Source organism: Scardinius erythrophthalmus (genome assembly GCF_964197995.2).
Source record: "Scardinius erythrophthalmus genome assembly, chromosome: 16".
Classification (NCBI taxonomy): Eukaryota; Metazoa; Chordata; class Actinopteri; order Cypriniformes; family Leuciscidae; genus Scardinius; species Scardinius erythrophthalmus.
Window position 1 is genome coordinate 18778071 of NC_138236.1, and position 18739 is coordinate 18796809.

Here is an 18739-nt window from a genome sequence, read left to right on the forward strand (position 1 = left end):
AAAAGTCATTATAAAAGTCATATTAAGTCAGTCTACTATCAAATACAATCAAGCTTTGGATTTTGAATATGTATGTTTTTGAATGTTATGTTTGTATGTTTTTGAAGTAATTTTAATTAAAACAAATTATACGTTTTAACAACTTGGAGGAATTGGCAGACGTTCCCTCAGGGATAATGCGCTGTGGTAGCGCGTCAAAGCATTCTAGAGTATAAATATGTAGCTATAATGCACGTAGGTGATTTTGAATTAATAAATGTCGATAAACAATGGTTAGCTACATACTGTTAAAACTAATCGTGGTGTTGATATATTTTTATAGACTGCTGACTCTCTAATGAACAATGGCTTGGAAAACTAACTTTACTGGGCTCCGAGAGCCCTCTAGTGGTCGGGAGCATTTCCGTTGTGTTGTGGCTTTATTTCGTTGTGTTGTGGATTTTCCGTTGTGTTGTGGCTTGTTTCCGTTGTGTTGTGGCTTTATTTCGTTGTGTTGTGGATTTTCCGTTGTGTTGTGGCTTGTTTCCGTTGTGTTGTGGCTTTATTTCGTTGTGTTGTGAACTTATGTTTGCTTTTTACATTTCATTGTGTTGTGCACTACTGGGCCACCGTACTTCAACGATGATATATTTTTCGTGTTGATACAAAATTCTGAAGAAAAAACAAAACAGAACAACACACACACACACACACACACACACACACACACACACAAGGTAAAGTGATGGTCCAGTCCAAAGCAGATGGCATTTTTGTCTGCCATCCATTGAAGAGATTTTGCAAATAGCTTCAAATAATTCTTCCAGAGTCCTGTTGTGTAGTGAAATAAGAGGCGTAGGTGATTCCAACGGAGTAATTTTAAGATGGTTGCCACCTACATTGTTTATAATATATTGAGATTTAAAACGCTGTAGTTTTTAAAACTACACGCTTGAGGTATAGAGCTCTGTCCAAAGCACAACCGCTTTCTGAAATAAATTAGTTTCTGCACTCCTGGGCTTCGAAAGGTGTTTTAACTACACTGAATACACGCATGTTGTAGCTAGTTTAGTGTCCCGCGATTGATTTGTATTAAAAACGGATTTCAATGGTTTCATCTTTGTTGTATGCTAAATGTATCAATACAGTCTTGGAAACCATGCACCCTTTCATAATTTATTTTTGCATTTAATGATCTTAATCTGTGATTCATGAAAAATAATTACACAATTATTGCATCTTTATGAAAACCCATATAAAGTGATCTAAACATAAACAAATTTAATTATTAATAATTAATTTTTCAATAATTAAATATTGATTTATATCACAATTTCATCCCTTATGAAAATGTTTTGTCAGCAAAGAGCATGCCTGAGATTAAATGAGACATACTGTATATAAAATCAAATAAATTAAATATCTATTTTTATGTTTTTATGTATTGTCATTTAGTCAAAATGTGCACAAAGTGTGAAAAAATTCATTGTATTTAGGATACATAAAATGCAAACTATGAAAAAGACCAAAGAGTAATACAAAACAAGAAAAAGGAGATTGTTATTTTATTTCAAAGACAAAATTCTCCTCTCAGAATTATAAAAAAAATGTTTTCTAAAAGTCCAGGGGTACAAAAATGGCCAAAGCTGAGAAAGACCTATACATAGCGAGTCCAATGTATCTTGTGTTGAATGTTTTCAAATGTCAAAAAAGAAAAAGTTGAGAGTGCCAAGAAAAATGTGCAAGTTACGTCCTGGCACCCAAGTGCCACTTTTCTTTCATTCATCTCAACCCCATCTGAATGTTTGGTTAACAGCTGTGAAGTCCTGACCATGAAAAAGAGATGAAAAGGGAACGAAAGAGGACAGGAAGAAAGTTTGATGGTGGTGTTTTGACAGTGTTAAACTTTACTCTGAGGCCTCAACAAATTGCACAGAGAATCTGTCTGTGCTGCTCCAAAACTTTGTTTTCTTTGAATCAATTGAACAATATTTATTAAAAATAAACATTCCACACAATTTCATAATTAACAAATGTCTTTATTTTATAGAACTCTTAATATGTACATTTTTACACAACTATTTACAAGTTTATAAACCAATACAGTACAAAATAACTTTTTACAAAAAGAAATTGTTCTTTTAACTTATTTGAAAGAATTCATTGAACCGTTTTAAATTGTTTGTGCATGTCGTGCTCTCTGTCAGAAGGCCAGCTTCTCTCTCTCTCTCTCTCTCGCTCGCTCGCTCGCTCACTCACTCACTCACTCACAAACAGCACAACCGATCATTCCTGTTCAAAACCAAATGTTGTGTTATGAAAGAAAAGAAAACAAATCTGATCTCATCTATAACATAATTCCAGTACATTTTGTAGGGTGTGTTCACATTACATCACAGAAACCAACTGAAACTACAGCAACACGAGATCCAAAACACAGGAAACAGTTTGATAGCTGTTCTAGATTTACAAACACTGTTATATGCACGAACATCAATTCTTTATAAGGTGCAAGGTCAGGGTCAGCTTTAAGAGAAATCCTGTGATCTTTGGCTCAAATCAGTACAGTAGAGCAAAGGTCTCTATCAAACACAATATCTAGCCTATTGTTCTCCCTTGTGATCACAATTCCAGTTCTACAGCTGATAGTTACAAAACAAGCTCTCCCGACTTTAAGGTTTGTTCTGAATCACATTGGTAAATAGATGTGTGAAGAATTTTCAGGAAAAATGAGCACATACGGTCTACAAAAGTAAAATAAAAAGAGCTGATGGGGGAACAGAATTATAGAACGGTAAATACTCTTAAAAAAAGAGAGAAAAGGTTCTTCAAAAACACCTTTCTCTGGTCACATCACTCTCACGAACACAAATGCAAACACGTCACTCAGCAACTTGCACACCAGCACCAAAACCTCAGTTTGTATAAAAATTCTTCATAGAAAATCCATTTTCAGTGCCGGTAACCAGCGCCGGCATTAAAGTCTGTTGTGTCCTAACGGTCCAGCGTCCATAAAGTCTTCTTATATCAGGCTCAGTGGAGGAGCAGAAAGATGAGTATAGAGATCAACGTGACGAAACTTGAGACGGGAGACACACGAACACCCGAACTGCCCACGCTCCTCTGAACAACTGGGATCATGGCGATAGGGTCATCTGAAAGTAGAGGAGAAGCATGATGAGTACATTTCGTGACCGTGTAACTTGCGTAAAGTCACTCTAACACCTCGACTTGAAAAGTCAAGAAATTCCACATCTTTTTCTAAAGCAAATGGACACGCTGCCAAAAGCGAGGAAAAGAAGTTCTCACCTGCTGGAAGCCTGTTTGATGGGTTGTGTACTCCTCCACCAGCCTTTATTTCCATTTCATCATCCTTCTCAACTATCTTTTTCTTGTTCTTGGAGTCTAGAACATTAAACGATATAGTTGGACTGTAAGTAAGGCTTTGGTTGTCCTTGTAATTCAGTAAAGATTGCAGAAATGTCTAGTTGGTAACGCAAGAACTCATTTGACTTACCGTGAGGTCCAACGACATCCACCTTCAGTCTCAAACACTCCTGTCCATGATGGTGAAGAGGTTTGGCTGTGGAAAACAGAGTGAAAATTTAGAATTGGAATCTGTAGTACTATAACTGAAATAATAATAAATCATTTAATGTGTTATTAAATGCTAAAACAAGCATTTTGTATTTACGTTGGTTTCATAAGGTTTTGAAATTCAAGGAAAATTTAATGGCATATGGTGTAAAAAGTAATAGCTTAGTGTACATATAATAAATATTGAAAAAAATGTAAATAATTAAATTGAATAAAATATTGTTTCACAAATATCCTGACTTTGGGGAGTCACACCACATGACATGATGATGTACATTATGTATTTTTTTTGGTCACACAACATGCACTTTGTGTGTTTAATTTTAACACACAAACCTCAAATTTTTAGATACGTGGATACTTACAAATATAGTAGTAACTCTCTCCCTGGCGGAACTCCTTGCCCAGAGTGAAGGGAGTGAAGCGCTGGAACTTCTCCGAGAACTTCTCTGGAGCGTGAGGAGCGAAAGGTCTGGAACACTCCCAGCGCAGCTGGTCGAAGGACTGCGGCTTGCAGTTCTCATAGTCCTCCAGCTCCACCATATAGAGCACGTACCGCTCGGCCTCCTGGGATGGGATCTCGCCCCGCGCGTAGTGAGGGCAGATGATGTCTAGGTAGTCATTAATGCGGACATCCACGGTGTAATCATCCCATAGGAAGCTGGAAGAAAAGTGAAAAAAAAAAAAAAAATCCATGAATGGCTGTCAACCTTCAAAACACAGACACACCTCAGGAATAAAATGGCTCCAAAAACAAACTTGATGTTCACAAACAAACAGAAACAGTGACACGAAATGGCCCCAAGCAAGAGTCATCAGTGCAAAGCAAAAGCGAGAGCTACACCCTGATGCACGTGTGTGTGAGTAACGTGTGTTCACCCTTCACCTGTTGCTTTTATTTGGGTGAAACACCCTGTACAATCCCTTTTTCTTTTTCTTTTCTTTCTACTTTGCATTTTTGTGTCACGTTGGGTGAAGGAGTGTTTAGGGAAATTGTTCAACTGTGTTTTTCTTAAAGTCCTCAATGAAAAGATTTCCATAAGCATTTTGCTTTGTTTTAAAAAATTCTATAAATTAGTCTGCTCACGTATTTCACTTTACATTTTAGAATGAACTTGAATCTCCCTTTTTATTTTGTCACACAAATATGATTGAGGGGAACCCCATATATATAGATATACATATAACATGTTAACATGTTTACTTTGACAGCTCTAAAATACTTTTTGTTAAAACTTTTTTTCTGTGAAAATCTTGAAATCCATTGACTTAGTGTGATCCATCACAACCTCTTCCTTGTTCTCTTGGTAACGGAGATGGAGCCGCTTAGACTGACTGGCTCTCTGAATTGGCTCTACATGTTTTCACAGCCTCCTCTCTGTCTGTCTCTCCTTTTATTGTCGTCTCATTTGCTTTTCTCATTTTCGTCTGATCTGAGCTTCCCTGCTGCTGTTACCAGATGTACAAATGACAAATCCACAGGCCTTTCAGTATGTTGTGCTTTCATGTTGTCATTGATTTATTATTGTGAATTTTGTCTCACATTTCTGAATAACGCAACATATCTGAATAAATCACAACGTTTTTTCCTTAATACGCTCACCCCCGCTTTGACCATACAATGCCCCTGTTCAAACCACATAAAGTATCTGATTGGCTGATTAGCTCTGTGACTGTTATAAATGATACATTTCCATATACCCAATATCATCAAACCCAATCACTTTACCAAAACATTTACTCACACGGCCCTCACGTGAACCGCCATCAAAACACAAGGCGGCCTCTTTCCCCCCATCTTGCCCTTTGCTCTATTACTTTCTCCCTTTTGGCACATGTATTTGTTGTTGTTGCCATCAGGAGCCGTGGTTAAATGACGGACAGACACACAGGCTCCTGACGGGCCCCCTGTTGTCCACTTCAACCCCCTTCATCTCTGTCTCTTTCCCACTGTGCCTCCGCAGTGAGCATTGGCCGACCTGTCTAAACAGCCTGGCGGTCTATTCAGACGGGGGGTAAACATACACATCACTGCGCTCATTAGCCCCGCTTAATGCAGAGATTAGAGTCAGTCTCGCACGGCTTCTAATCAGCAGTGTGTTCAAAAGACAGGGTGTACGCAATGCTAAGCCAGCTGACTTTTCTGTGTGTGGGAAAGCGGTGTTTTTTTATGCGTATTCAATGTGCCAATCAACACATCAGAACTGATGAAATGGTCAAAGTGATTCTAAAACAGAAATCAGTGTCAGAACAGTTTCGGCGGTTTTAGTTTCGCTCTGTTTTTCTAGGAAACTAGACTGTGTGGTTGATTGCCCCGTCCCACTTCCTCTGAAGTTCCTTTGAAGCAGCTGATCTGGAGCTGTTTGAAACCTGGTGGCAAGATCAAGACAACACCACAAATTGGGTGTCATTAACTCATCCCCCACACATCAGCCTAAGGCACGGGTTTAATCTCTTTTTTTTGGGTCACCAATTAAGGTGTTTGCCTTGAGATGCACAATATATTGGTACCATATCGGTTATTGGCTAATATACATAAATATTCCTGATGAATGTCATGAAACATCATTATATTTATGTATGGGGAAAATAATTGTATTACTAAACATTAGGTCTATTATATTGTTACATTTTATTATGATAATTATACAAAGGTTAAATGTAATATTTAACCAATTCAGCTAATTTTATATCATGCTGTGATGCCATATATTTTCTTTAAATATAATAACAATCATCAATCAATCAAATAAATGTTTTTTATTCTGTACATTTAATGCTGTAATGCCAAAATACTCTTATAGCAGTGTTTTATTTTTAATTTATTTTGACAAAATAGTATAGAACATTAATTGGCCATTTATCAGAATATAATTGGATTATCTGTGCATCTCTAAGTTTAATTTCATACTGAAAGGGTCTGGTGGGCCCTCACACTATGATTCCCATGCCTGTCTAATCTCTCTGAGCTGATCCAAGGCCAGCCGCCGATAGCTCAAACAATCCCAGAGAAGCTCTGTTGTGCTTTTCCTCCTGGCGAGCGGTCACTTCAAACGCCGCAGTGGCCACTGTTTCCCGTGTGACACTTGGCTCTGTGAAGGGCCGGGCGTGAGAGTGACGCTAAGAGGGGCACGGATCCATGTAAACAGCACACATTTCAGGGGAGTGTCTGTACCTGCGGCCCCTGGGGGCCACGTCATTAATCTGTTTATCACAAGACACAGAGGAGCCTGTGTTTAAATGTTTGCGTTTGGGCTTAAAGAGTTTGAGTTTAAAGTTGCACTCAGTAATTTGTTTACGCAGACTAATTAGGTTGGTGGAATGAGCCGACCTCCTCTATGTAGAGCATTTTTAGGGTACTAATATGTTTGCAGTCTTCATCTTATGCAAGTGTCAGTCTTTAAAAAAAAAACTGTAAAGACGTTTACACTATTACACAAAAAAATGTGTTTCAAATAAATTATGTTCTTTTGAACTTCATATAAAAGAATCCTGTGAAAATGCACAAGTTCCACAAAAATATTAAGCAGCACAACTGTTTCCATAATAATAATGATAATAATAAGAAAATGTTCTTGTTCACCAAATCCGCATATTAGAATGATTTCTGAAGGATCATGTGACACTGAAGACTGGAGTAATGATGCTGAAAAACAGTTATTTTAAATTGAAATAACTCACAACATTGCTGTTTTACTGTATTTGTGGTCAAATGAATGCTGCCATGGTGAGCATAATAGACTTTCAAATACATAAAAAACTGCTTTATGTAAAATTAAAGCTTAAATTGCTCTCAGATACGTGTTTGTCCCTGTTCCCCTCAATAGTTTGTCTGCGCTCCCCCTCTTTCACTTTTGGCTGAATGTTTCAAGCTGTCAGGCGGGTCAGTAATGTCAAAGTTCAGGGTCATATTTTTCAGACACACCCTTACACAGTCAGCAGGACACACACACACACACACACACACACACACACTGCGACGGTCAGAGCTGTGTGCTTCAGAGCAGATGTACTCACTGCCAACTGCACTATGCTCGCTGTCAGCAGTTGACACACACACACACACACACACACACACACAAACAGAGTTGAGGGCTCGGTTACTGAAAACCTTTAAGACCTGCTGCTTGTCATGACAAGTATTATGATCCTATTTTAGTGGCTTGTTCTCACACTATCAAGTAATAAAACCTGTCTGTTCAAGCGCGTGCACGAACCTTTCACGCTATGTTTGTCTGTCTGGCTTTCTTTCTACACTACAAGTATAATATAACTTACAGAGACGTCTCAGTCTTGCGCCTTCGTCCCGTTAAAGTCTGACAGGTTCAAGGTGCTAAGTCACCACTAAGTCCTTTTACCCTCACCGCTCTCTCACTTTCTTTCCGAGCAGTATGTTCTCGTATTGTCCTTCCCGTCGATTACATGCTGGTAATTACCCCAGACGTAGCGGAACGGGTCGGAATGCCAGCCAGCTAATCCGCTCTTCCAAACCAGGGATTATCACACTGAGCACACGGATCACACCGCTGCTATTCACCAGCACCGGACTTATCCAATACGGCCCGTTCGCGGGGGTTAAAGTGGGGGTGGGGGTTTACAGATACATGTTTCAAGTCAAGATGGAGTGGGGGTAGGGCTGCACAATATATTTATTGAAATATCGCAGATGTGCAAATCATGATATGCACATGACAAAGTCTTGAGGTTACAATACCATATGAAAAAATAAAGTTTTAGGTCAAGAGAGAATAATGATGGTCTCACATACACTCTAGTCTTTAGGGTCCATTTTATTGTGTTAATATGAAGGAATTGTCCATACTATTTTATCACAGCTTTTTTACCTATATACTCTGCTTTATGTTGCGTTTTAGGGTTAAAGGAAATGTCTGGAAACTTAACAGATATCCAAATGACCAGTAGGCCTACCTTTTCCATTTTCTAGAGATTTTTTAAATTATTGAACCCATATTACATCGTTTTAACAAGTTATTGGATTTCACATTTTTCTTCAGTGATTACACTTAGATATTAGGCTATTTCAGTGACATTTTGTGTGAGTTTAGAGCAGACAACCAAAATTTCACCCTATCCATCACTGTCCTTTTGCTCCACCCCTATCTATTTATATTTTATATATATCTTTCTATCTTCCACCCCCCCCCCCCCCCCTTCCTCCATCTTCTCCACCCTCTTTCTTTTCCCATTCTGTTTAAAATCACATTATAAACCTGGGCCTCTTCATTCAGGCTAATTTTTTGGAGAAACATTCCTTTCTTTCTATCTGACCTCTAACCCGTCACCCATCCCCCGTCCTATCTTTCTCAGTCCGTTCCTTACAAATGCCTGATTTCCCCCTCCTCCCTTTGTCTTTCACTTTTAAATGGATGCTAATTGCCTGTTGATACACTAGCTTGTTGTTTGGTAGCATACTGTGAGTTTTATTCAAAGTCAGCACCTTTATTACAAAAAAGTACCTATGAAATAATAAACTGAAAGCAATATAGTCATTGAGAGACATAAAAATGATCATTAAGTGATGTAAGCATTCTGTAGGTGGCGACAGTGAGCTGCTGAAGACGCTGAAGGCAAACGCTTGACTTGAGGTAAATAAGTAACACCAGGAAACAAGTTTCTGGTTCTTTTGTTTACATTTGTGAGGTCACACACTTTACTACACCGACAATTACACAATCTAGCAGACTACAGACAGAAAAACAGGAAAACTCCAACTCAACAGGGCAGTGAGAATCAAAATAGTAATCAGGGACAGAACAAGATAGACAAAGGGGGCTGTGTGGGAAAAAAAGTGGTCGGAAAGATGGAGCAGGGAGGGTATGAGGACACATAAAGAGAAATAGTAAGGAAGTCTGGGTTGGAGATAAGGAGAAGAGAGGAAGAGCTCAGAATAAGGGGCTTTAAGGGTTAAAATGAGTGGAAAACGCAGCAAGAAATGTAAAAACAGGCCCAGGGTCATTTATATACATAAAAACTTAACCTAGAACATCAGATTATTTCTGCCGATTATTAATCATCATTACTTAACCAGTTGAAACCCTAAAATGGAACTCTAAGCTGTGGAAAAACACAACTGATCCGGAAAGAGCTACGGTTTCGTAATCAATCGACTACGTAGATGGTAGAACATTCTATAATGCTTTGTGGAATTATGGATTATATTTTCCATACACATCCATTTCTGTGTAAATCGGGATTATACAGCACTGGATTACACTGGGGTCTATAAATATATACAGTAATTTCTGTGTGAATGGGTCATTCAGCCAGATTACACACATCTGCGTATAATCTGAGGCTGAACCGTCCGTTTTACAGATTACAGCCCTGTCTACGTAGCCGGCTGTTTTTGCGTGCATCTATGAGCCAGAAACAAAGAACAGGGGTGTGTGTGTGTGTGTGTCTGTGTGAAGAAGATAGATTTATAGCCTGTCTGTGGAATCTGTCTGGATAAGAATGCTGATCTGTCTGCTCCCCTCCTCAAGACAACACAGCACTAAATGCTCAGTTACATGTAAAAGATCAAACAAAGTGAATCTGGCGAGGAAGGGATGGACAACGAGGAAATGGAGTGGACAATGAGTGGACAGCTGAAAGGTCAAGTATAGCAACATGTTTGTTGGAAGGAATCCCAGTCTACTAAATATACCCTAATCGCACATTCCCCCCGCATGCGAGCCAGCAAAACTTTGACGAGGGAACACAAATGCATATGACAACACATATGCGAAAATAAACACATGATTCAGGTCGAGAGTAATGATTTGATGATGCTAACATGACGAGACTGTACACTTCCTCTTCAGCGCGATCAGCGTAGGCATGAGTCGAGCACAAAAACAGATCGGCGAAAACAACGTCCATACGTCAATCCGGACCTGAAAATCCAGTCTCCTCGGGGCGCAGACTCACGCACATACCCGTCAAACCAGAGCATCAGCTCGCCAAAGGCCATGTGCAGAAGATTAAATCATCACTGTTCACTCACACCCACTCAGGTACAAAAACAGTCTAGTGTGCGTTTGTGTTTGTTTTCGTGCAAACGCTTTTACGCAACAGGCAGAACTAGATGATCACGCCAATTAATATTTAACACCTATCTGGCATTGATTAGTCGAGCCTGACTAGTGCACTTACATACTACCTGATTGAGTTTCACAGACTGATTGAACAATCATTGGCTTTGATGGAAGTTGTTAAAAGGAAATAAAAGCAAAAGGAGAAACCCGAATTCTGGCATTGGATTAATGGCAGTTGTTTCTTTTTTCTTAGAATGTAAGATTAATGAGAAAGATTTAACTTGGATAAATACATAGTGAAAACACAGTTCCCTTCCCACCACACCTGCCAGATTATGACTCAAGAAGGGATTATATTTATGTATTGGTTATATTTGGTGCTTATAATTGTACAGTTTTGATGTGTGGGTGTTTGTTTCTAACCTTTTCAATGCTAATAGAGCAACATTGCCATGGTCTCTGTGTATGTGTGCAAGACAGAGAGCTTTAAAAGTAGAGATCCGCACAGATTTTTAATGTAGAGATTTTCTGAGGGCTTAGCGTTTCGTTATTACAAATTTTCTTGTTGTGCTTACGCAACCCTTTCCGTGGATGTGGTCCATGTCGGGATTAGGGACCAGACAACGCACCAGACTGCTGCCACATAATCCCCTCCACCTCTTTTTCTCCATCTCCATAGAAGTCTCGAACTCAAATTACCAATCCTTCTTTTTTATACCCAGATCCAAGCAGCTCCTATTACTCCATCCACCTCACTCTTCCACCTCATTCTTTTCACAGCAGGTCCTAAAAAGAGTTTGGTCTCTATTACATGATTTCTTGAAGCTATCCCTCCTTCTGTCTGTCTTCAGGAACAGCTGCTGCTTCTCTCTCGATCTCTCTCTGCTGGCTGATATTGAGCCAGGCTCTTCTGAGACCGTGTCTGGTTAAGGCTGGTACACTCATGTTGCGCAACTACGACATTGACAAATTATTCACCGAAAGCCGACTGAATCACAACAGACGGTGTGAATCACCTGTGACATCATGAAAACTTCCAATCGGGTCATGACCGTGCGCACGGATTCAGTTCAGTTATCACCAGTTAACTTTTATGACAACAGGTTTATCATGGTGTACGTGAAAAATCCAGTCAAGTCAATGACAATAAGAAGCGGGAAAAGAGATGCCAGCACATGGCCAAAGGTTCTGTTTTACGGTCAACAAGCTTCTGATATCCACAAAAGCCCATTTTCTTGTTCTTGAGTTTCCTGCTAAAATCATAATAAATCACTTTGATTGCTGTCATTCATATTGATCTCTGGAAAGTGCCTGATGACCCGTCCTTCTTCACTACGACGAGAGATTACAAATGCAATCATTTGATGAAACACACAACAAAGTGCTGTAACGGTGTAATCTGTATCAGTAACAACTTAATATCATACTAAGAGTAACAAGATACCTCCCATAAAAAGCGCAAGCTACTACTAGATATTTTAGTCCGGTGTGCTCATGTCTGTTTATTTATTGCTTTGTGTATGTATCTGTAAAAATTTGGCTAGATTTAAAAAAATTTACATCTACAGGTTTGTGTGAAGGATAAAGTATGGTAAATATCATGTAGTAAGACACCCTGTCAATAAAATGCCCACACAAATAGTAAAACTAACATGTGTGCATGTATATTTAGGCTGATCTGTCTGTCCATCTGTCTGGTTTCTTCCCAGCTGCTGTCTCTTATACAGTAATTATCATGTCATTCACTAATACTGTACATGTTAAAGGTTAGACGAGAGGCAGAGACAATAATCAAAGCAATGAAGTGTGTGATAACTAACCTGAAAGCGTAAACAACTTGAACTAACATAACTTGCAAGCCAGGGTAATGATTTGCCAAGTTAAAAGTCAGAGTTATGCGTTTAAACAGAATGAAAACAGTAGGAGCAAATAACGAGAAACTGCAACAAAACATTGCATAGGCTACACCAGATAAAATAAGATATAGCCGCTTACTGTTAAACTATTTAGACTGTTAATGCAGTGCATATAACCTACGTAATTAATTTAATAATACTGCGTACTTTATGGCTATAGTTTACATAGGCTTTTACAACTTGTGATAGCTATAATACAGAGATTTCAGATATCACAGAAGAATACTAACAAGAGCTACATCATATAAAGAGGAAATTATTTACATGAAGGTGGAAAACAGCGGAGAGGTTTCACACAAATAAAGGAGAATGCAGTAAAATACTTACTTTGCGTTCGAGCTGTTCCAGTAAACACTGTGTCGCTCCGCAGACGCGTACCAGGCGCTGACGCTCACCGCAACACACACCAGACACAGAAAATCCATTGAGTCCGGGATTTAATGCTCTTCAAAGGAATAGATACGAGTGCAAAGGATTGTTTTGCACGTTGAAGATGAAAATATAAATGTGCACTACTGCAGTGCAAGAATCGTTGAAACACTATTGATTCGGTTTGCTTGAATAGCAGGTTTGTATACGAGTCTCTAGCAGAAACAGTCGCGGTAAAGTCTGAAGAAATGTGCGCTCAGTCCTCTTTATCAATAAGCTACATAAGCCACGCCTTCAAGTGCAAGCAGCCAATGAAAACAAGGACGCTTTTTATGTCGACACGCCTCTACGCACAGGCTGTCAATTGAAGTGAACAGATTATGACAATTACTGTAAATCAGTGCTATTTTAGTATCATTTATACACTATAGTTTTTATTGAAAACCTATTCTGATGTTATTTTTAGTCATTTTGTGCTTTGTCTTTTTCGTTATTTTTGTATTTCCAGTTTTTTTGTTCCAAGGCTACATTATATATACATTGTGTGTGTGTGTGTGTGTGTGTGGGTGTGTGTGTATTCAGCTTTATTTAAGTTGACCAAAATATTTCTAATAATAATAACAACAACCGTATAATAACAAAAAAAACCCTGAAATAAATCAGCATTTTTAAATATAAAAATTTAGTTGTCTGACTATAACTGACATCCTTTATATGCATATACCTAAACTTTTTATATTATAAGTAAATATACAAGTATTTGTTTTTATTATAAAGTAACCCAATTTCTTATTTTGTTCATTGTTTAATTGGTCATTTTACTTTTATTTATTTTTAATAATAATATTTTTAATCTATATGCCTTTTTTCAGGTTTCCCTGAATGCAAGCCTGAAATGGCTATATTTCTAATGTACCTGTTTACTGGAAATAACCCTGTTCCGCGTTAATCAAAATGACAGTAAGTTGCGTAATTTACCGTGGGCAGTGTTTTTCAGTTATGAAATATTACATTTGGAAACATTACGATGCATTGTGTAGAATAACAAACAACGCAGGCTTTTCCTGGGTATCAATCAAAAAAAATGTAATCCCCAAAATCCCCTTTTACACCTGATAAGGTTATTATGACATCAGCACTACATTCATCAGGGCTTTCCCCCCTCATCCCACCTCCTCAGGAGGGTCCCTCTAATCCAGGCCTTAAATACTCATCTTAGGGTCACAGAGGAAAGCAATTATCCTCTCTTTTGCCCAGGTCTTTTTGACTCGAGGGCATAAGGTGAGCCGAGTGGAAAGTGTGTCTACCTGCGGACTATTTTGGGCTGGGCTAGGCAGGGCTGGGCAGGCTCATACATGCTCCATGTTGTTGAAGGCTTCAGTTTGGGACGATTAGTCAAAGCTGAGTGTATATGAGTGAGGGTGCATTTCCGTCTGCTTTGAGAGCAATGCGTCACCTTCGCCCAGGTGAACAGGGACATTATGGATATACAGTTTTTATTCAGTCTGAGAGTTGCAGAATAAAGCGTGCTTATGAGCTCCATCGGCGTAGGAGGTAGAGCTCGGAGCAAATGTTCGGGAACAGATCTACCCACAGCAGGCTTTCCTTTACAGTCGGGCTTGGCATCGAGCACTGAGCCCTATCACAGTCTAGGACAGAAGCTGAAATTCCTCTCAGTCTTATTCTCTCTTTTCTTTGCTCTAGTACACACTGTCTTTTTTGTTCTCTCACTTCCCTCCTACACAGTAGCCGATGTTGTCTATAAAGTGCGGATAGATCTGTGTAAGACTGTTTAGCATTTGTTGGGCCATACTGTCCACTGTGTGTGTGTGTGTGTGTGCGTATGAATGGGCAGTTATCCAGCGTTCAGAGCGGTGGCTGAACAAAGGCCGCATTTGAATAACGGACTGCAGGTTTACAAAGAGATCAAGGTGTAAACGACTTCACCATTCAGCTTGGAAACCCTGCATCCAGTACAAACACAATTTCTCTAATGTCCTGTTAATGTTATAGAAGTGCTCCTTCATTGTTATTGCAGCATTCAGCCAAAGTGACCATTTCAATGGCCCTCGGGTTGATTTAGCGAGGGCAACTTTGAGGTAACTGCTTGCAGGATATCCCAAAAAAAGCATTCATGATGAAAAATGAGAAGAAGGATAATTTAATAACAACATCTTATGAAGTGCTGTTTAGAGTTAATTTAGCATTTAAGTTGCTAATGCGTATCCTCATGGGCTCAGGAGATCTCGTCTGCTCAACAAAGACATTTATTCCCAGCTTTGATTAGCTTCTAACTTCAAATGGGAATGATGGAATATCTCATGAAAAATTGATTTATTCCTCATTGTGAAACAAGCCCATAGCTGTTATCCTGAGCTGAATGAGTCTCCATGGAACACTTACTTTGTTTGTTAGTTGCCTGAAATGCAAAATTACCTCCATAATTGTGCAACAAAAGAACTGGCAACAGTAATAACATTGACAAACTTTGGTCAACCTTTACATGCTTCAAGCTGTGTCTGCCCTTTGGGCACCAGAAACCATTTATATGTTTTGGTTTCTATGTTTTGAATCAATAATTACTTTTTTGTTAATAGCATGTAACACTTGCTCCTAAAATGGAGAAATGGTTGGAGTGGGTGGGTTAATGATGATCAGATATGAAAAAGATGGTTATGTGGTTAATATGATAAAAGGTGAAGATGGGTGTAAACGCCGTTGGGGGTTTGGTTGGAAATGAGAGTGTATCTCTGTTTCGTTGCGTTAAGATACACCCAGAGGCATACAGAGAACCTGCTATTGCGAAACACTGAGAGGGAGAGATGAAAAGATGGAAAGAGAAAAACAGAGAGCAAAATAGATTTACTTTGGAAGTTGCATAATATAAATGAACAAAAGTGATGGATGACCTGGAGAACGGAGTAGGTGTTCATGTAGGAGAAAATCAACAGAGAACTAAATAATCAGAGTGCAAAAATAGAGAAAGGAAAAAGCCTGGCACTCCCCATACAGGGTCATCAAGCAGTTCTATTATATATTACTAACAGTTCTATATTAAATAGTAATACAATTTTAAATATTTTCATTTATTGTAAAGTGTGACTGTAATAGCAAAGTTGAATTTTCAGCATCCATTACTCCAGTCTTCAGTGTCACATGATCCTTCAGAAATCATTCTAATATGATGATTTGGTGCTCAACAAATTTCCTTATTATTATTTATCATTGTTGAAAACAGTTGTGCTGCTAAATATTTTTGGATCATTTTTTAAGGATTTTTTTATGAATATAAAGTTCATTAGAACAGAATTTATTTCAAATATTTTGTAACAATATAGTTGTCTTTTCTGTAACTTTTGATCAATTTAATGCAGCCCTACTGAATCTTTAAGGAAACTTTTGAATATATTCCTTTTGTGAACACAACATGCAAATATATTCTGTGTAGTTAAATTTAGCATTTTTATTAATTCTGCAATTAAATAATTTTGCACTTTATTTTCTAGAATACAAATCATGTTAATAACATGACAGTTGGTGTAAAATCCTTAATTTAAATGAATTAAGAGATTAAATGAAATAAAAAAAATTTCCCCCAGTTTTACAGATTTTCAACGTTATGGTCTTCGCTGAATGTATGAGAATATTTCGTCATTGTTTCATGCATGTGGACACATGTACTGAGAAGCTATTTTAAAATAAATCTGGCAAGCTGTATTGAAATCAAAGCCTGTTTTCTATGACCTCCATCTGAGGTCATCAATTAGAAACGCAGCAGTCTGACCCCATGACACACATACACACTTCTGTCGCCCTATTTAACTCCCTGCTTGGTCTCATTGCGGCACACTCCGCCAAGCTGTTCTCTTTTTGCGGAGACAATGGGATGATCCCTCATTAGCATACAGGTGGTCTGCATTGTGGACCCGGCTCTGGTTGAAGGCACACTCCTACACAATGGAGCTCCTGTTACTCCACGGGGGGCAAATGAAGGACCACGAATGCATTCAAAAGCTGATGTTCACACATACTCGCACACTTCTGTTTCAACTCTTAGGCCAATTGTTAACTGAACTATTCTCTGCACAGACGTTCAGTCATTTTCTCTGCCTCTTCCTAATCATTTCTCTCCATCTTTTCTCCATATGACCTTTCTTTGGTTCTTGAAGCACTCTTAATGTTTTCCACCTCATTCCTTTCATAACCTATTACTGTCCTCAAGCTTGTTTAAGCCATTGCTCATTTTACATGTTCTTTTCAACCATTTACTCTCTTATGCTTGAACTTTTCTTCTCTTCTAATGAAAAGAAAGATTTATTTTTCATCTAATTTTACCCTTCTCATTTTATATACTTATTTATTTATATAAAGTTGCACAATTATTGTAGGTAAAAGTGTTTTGCATTCACAAACTAACTCATTTGCTTTAAACTGAAATTTTGATCATCACATCCACCTTTATGTCATTTGCAACTCATGTGAAGAAATGCATGGAGATTAGAAAAATGAGTCATCACATTTTACATTTATATCATGAACTTAAGTTTTTTTTCTCTTGTCATATTTGATCTTATTTAGAAAAAAAGTGTCATGTGTCATTTTTTAAGGGGGCAACTTACAGTCCTGCCTCACATGGACACATTTAGCTTATTAATTCAAAGTCTGCTTTGGTGTTTTAACACCTGATCTCTATTTTTCTGGCACATTCTTGTTTAGCTAAGCATGTTTCTCTTGCTCACTCTCAGTTTGCACAAAGCCTCTCTACATTTAGAGGTGGTCAGAAGGCTTAGTGTTATGATTATGAATTTTCTTGTTTTGGTTATGCAAGCTCAAGCTTTATCATGAATGTGGACCATGTCAGGATTAAAAGCAGCAGATAAAAGACTGGTCTATATATGCAAGTCGGCTGCCACAGTTTCTCTTTATTTCTCTCTCTTTCTTCTTCAGCACCTCCTCCAACACACACATACACACACACACACACACGCGTGCACGTACACACACACATTTTTATCATCCATATCTAATCTCTGTTGTTTCTCCCCCCTTGCTTCATCAGGTGTCGTCTGTCTTTCCTCATTCTGTTCTTACTGAGCAGTTATTTTGCTTCTGTTTCCTGTATTTCTTCAATTACGCTCACATAAACACACTTAGACTTCTGGGGAAGGTTCTTAAACCATTTTATATATATAAAAAAAGCTGAACAGTTGATTTGACACAGTTGAAAAAACACCCCAACTGTTTAAACAAGAATATATATATAAAATGTCCAGTCTCTACATTTCTTCCCAGCAAAAGTCTGAACAACCACAACTTACACAGTTTTAGGAGCCAATATGATAAGAATAATAAAGCAATGTTCAAAAAAGGGATATTCATTGTAAATTTTCTAAATTTAAGCTATAACACTTTATAAGGAATAACAACTCCTAAATAGACAAAATACTCATTGACTGCTGCTTTGTTCAGTATACCAGCACATAATAAACATCTTTCACATTAACAATTCTCTGACTGACTGATTTGTGAAACTGGGTGACTAGAAACACAGATCACTGGCTGTGCTGTTGTCATGACATTCTTGTTTCTGTCGGCTGCGCATGAGAATAAACAAGCGGCAGATACGCTGAACTGAGTATTGTTCATGTGGTTGTGATTCCTGTCTAAACAGATGGTATATATATATATATATATATATATATATATATATATATATAAATATATATTATTATATATATATATATATATATATATATATATATATATATATATATATATATATATATATATATATATATATATATATATATATATATATATATATATATATATATATGGGCC

The 18739-nt window shown here is 38.0% G+C and overlaps 1 protein-coding gene across 1 annotated transcript; it reads right to left on the reverse strand.

Annotated features, from left to right (window-relative positions):
- Window positions 1–2000: 2000 nt before the first annotated feature.
- On the reverse strand, window positions 2001–13200 carry efna1b (ephrin-A1b). The gene is made up of 5 exons (XM_081388566.1): window positions 12857–13200; window positions 3942–4237; window positions 3497–3562; window positions 3289–3384; window positions 2001–3134 (listed from the first exon to the last, which is right to left on the reverse strand). Exons 1-5 carry the CDS (start codon window positions 12952–12954, stop codon window positions 3013–3015), a joined length of 678 nt encoding a protein of 225 aa, XP_081244692.1. The 5' UTR covers window positions 12955–13200; the 3' UTR covers window positions 2001–3012.
- Between the last annotated feature and the right edge of the window lie 5539 nt (window positions 13201–18739).

Bases quoted from the DNA above. Each gene is read 5' to 3' on its own strand.
- efna1b (XM_081388566.1), bottom strand. From the start codon at position 12,954: ATGGATTTTCTGTGTCTGGTGTGTGTTGCGGTGAGCGTCAGCGCCTGG. The intron at 4,238-12,856 runs GTAAGTATTTTA...CTTTTCTTCCAG, and splicing joins TGGAACAGCTCGAACGCAAA to CTTCCTATGGGATGATTACA. The intron at 3,385-3,496 runs GTAAGTCAAATG...TTAATGTTCTAG, and splicing joins GGATGTCGTTGGACCTCACG to ACTCCAAGAACAAGAAAAAG.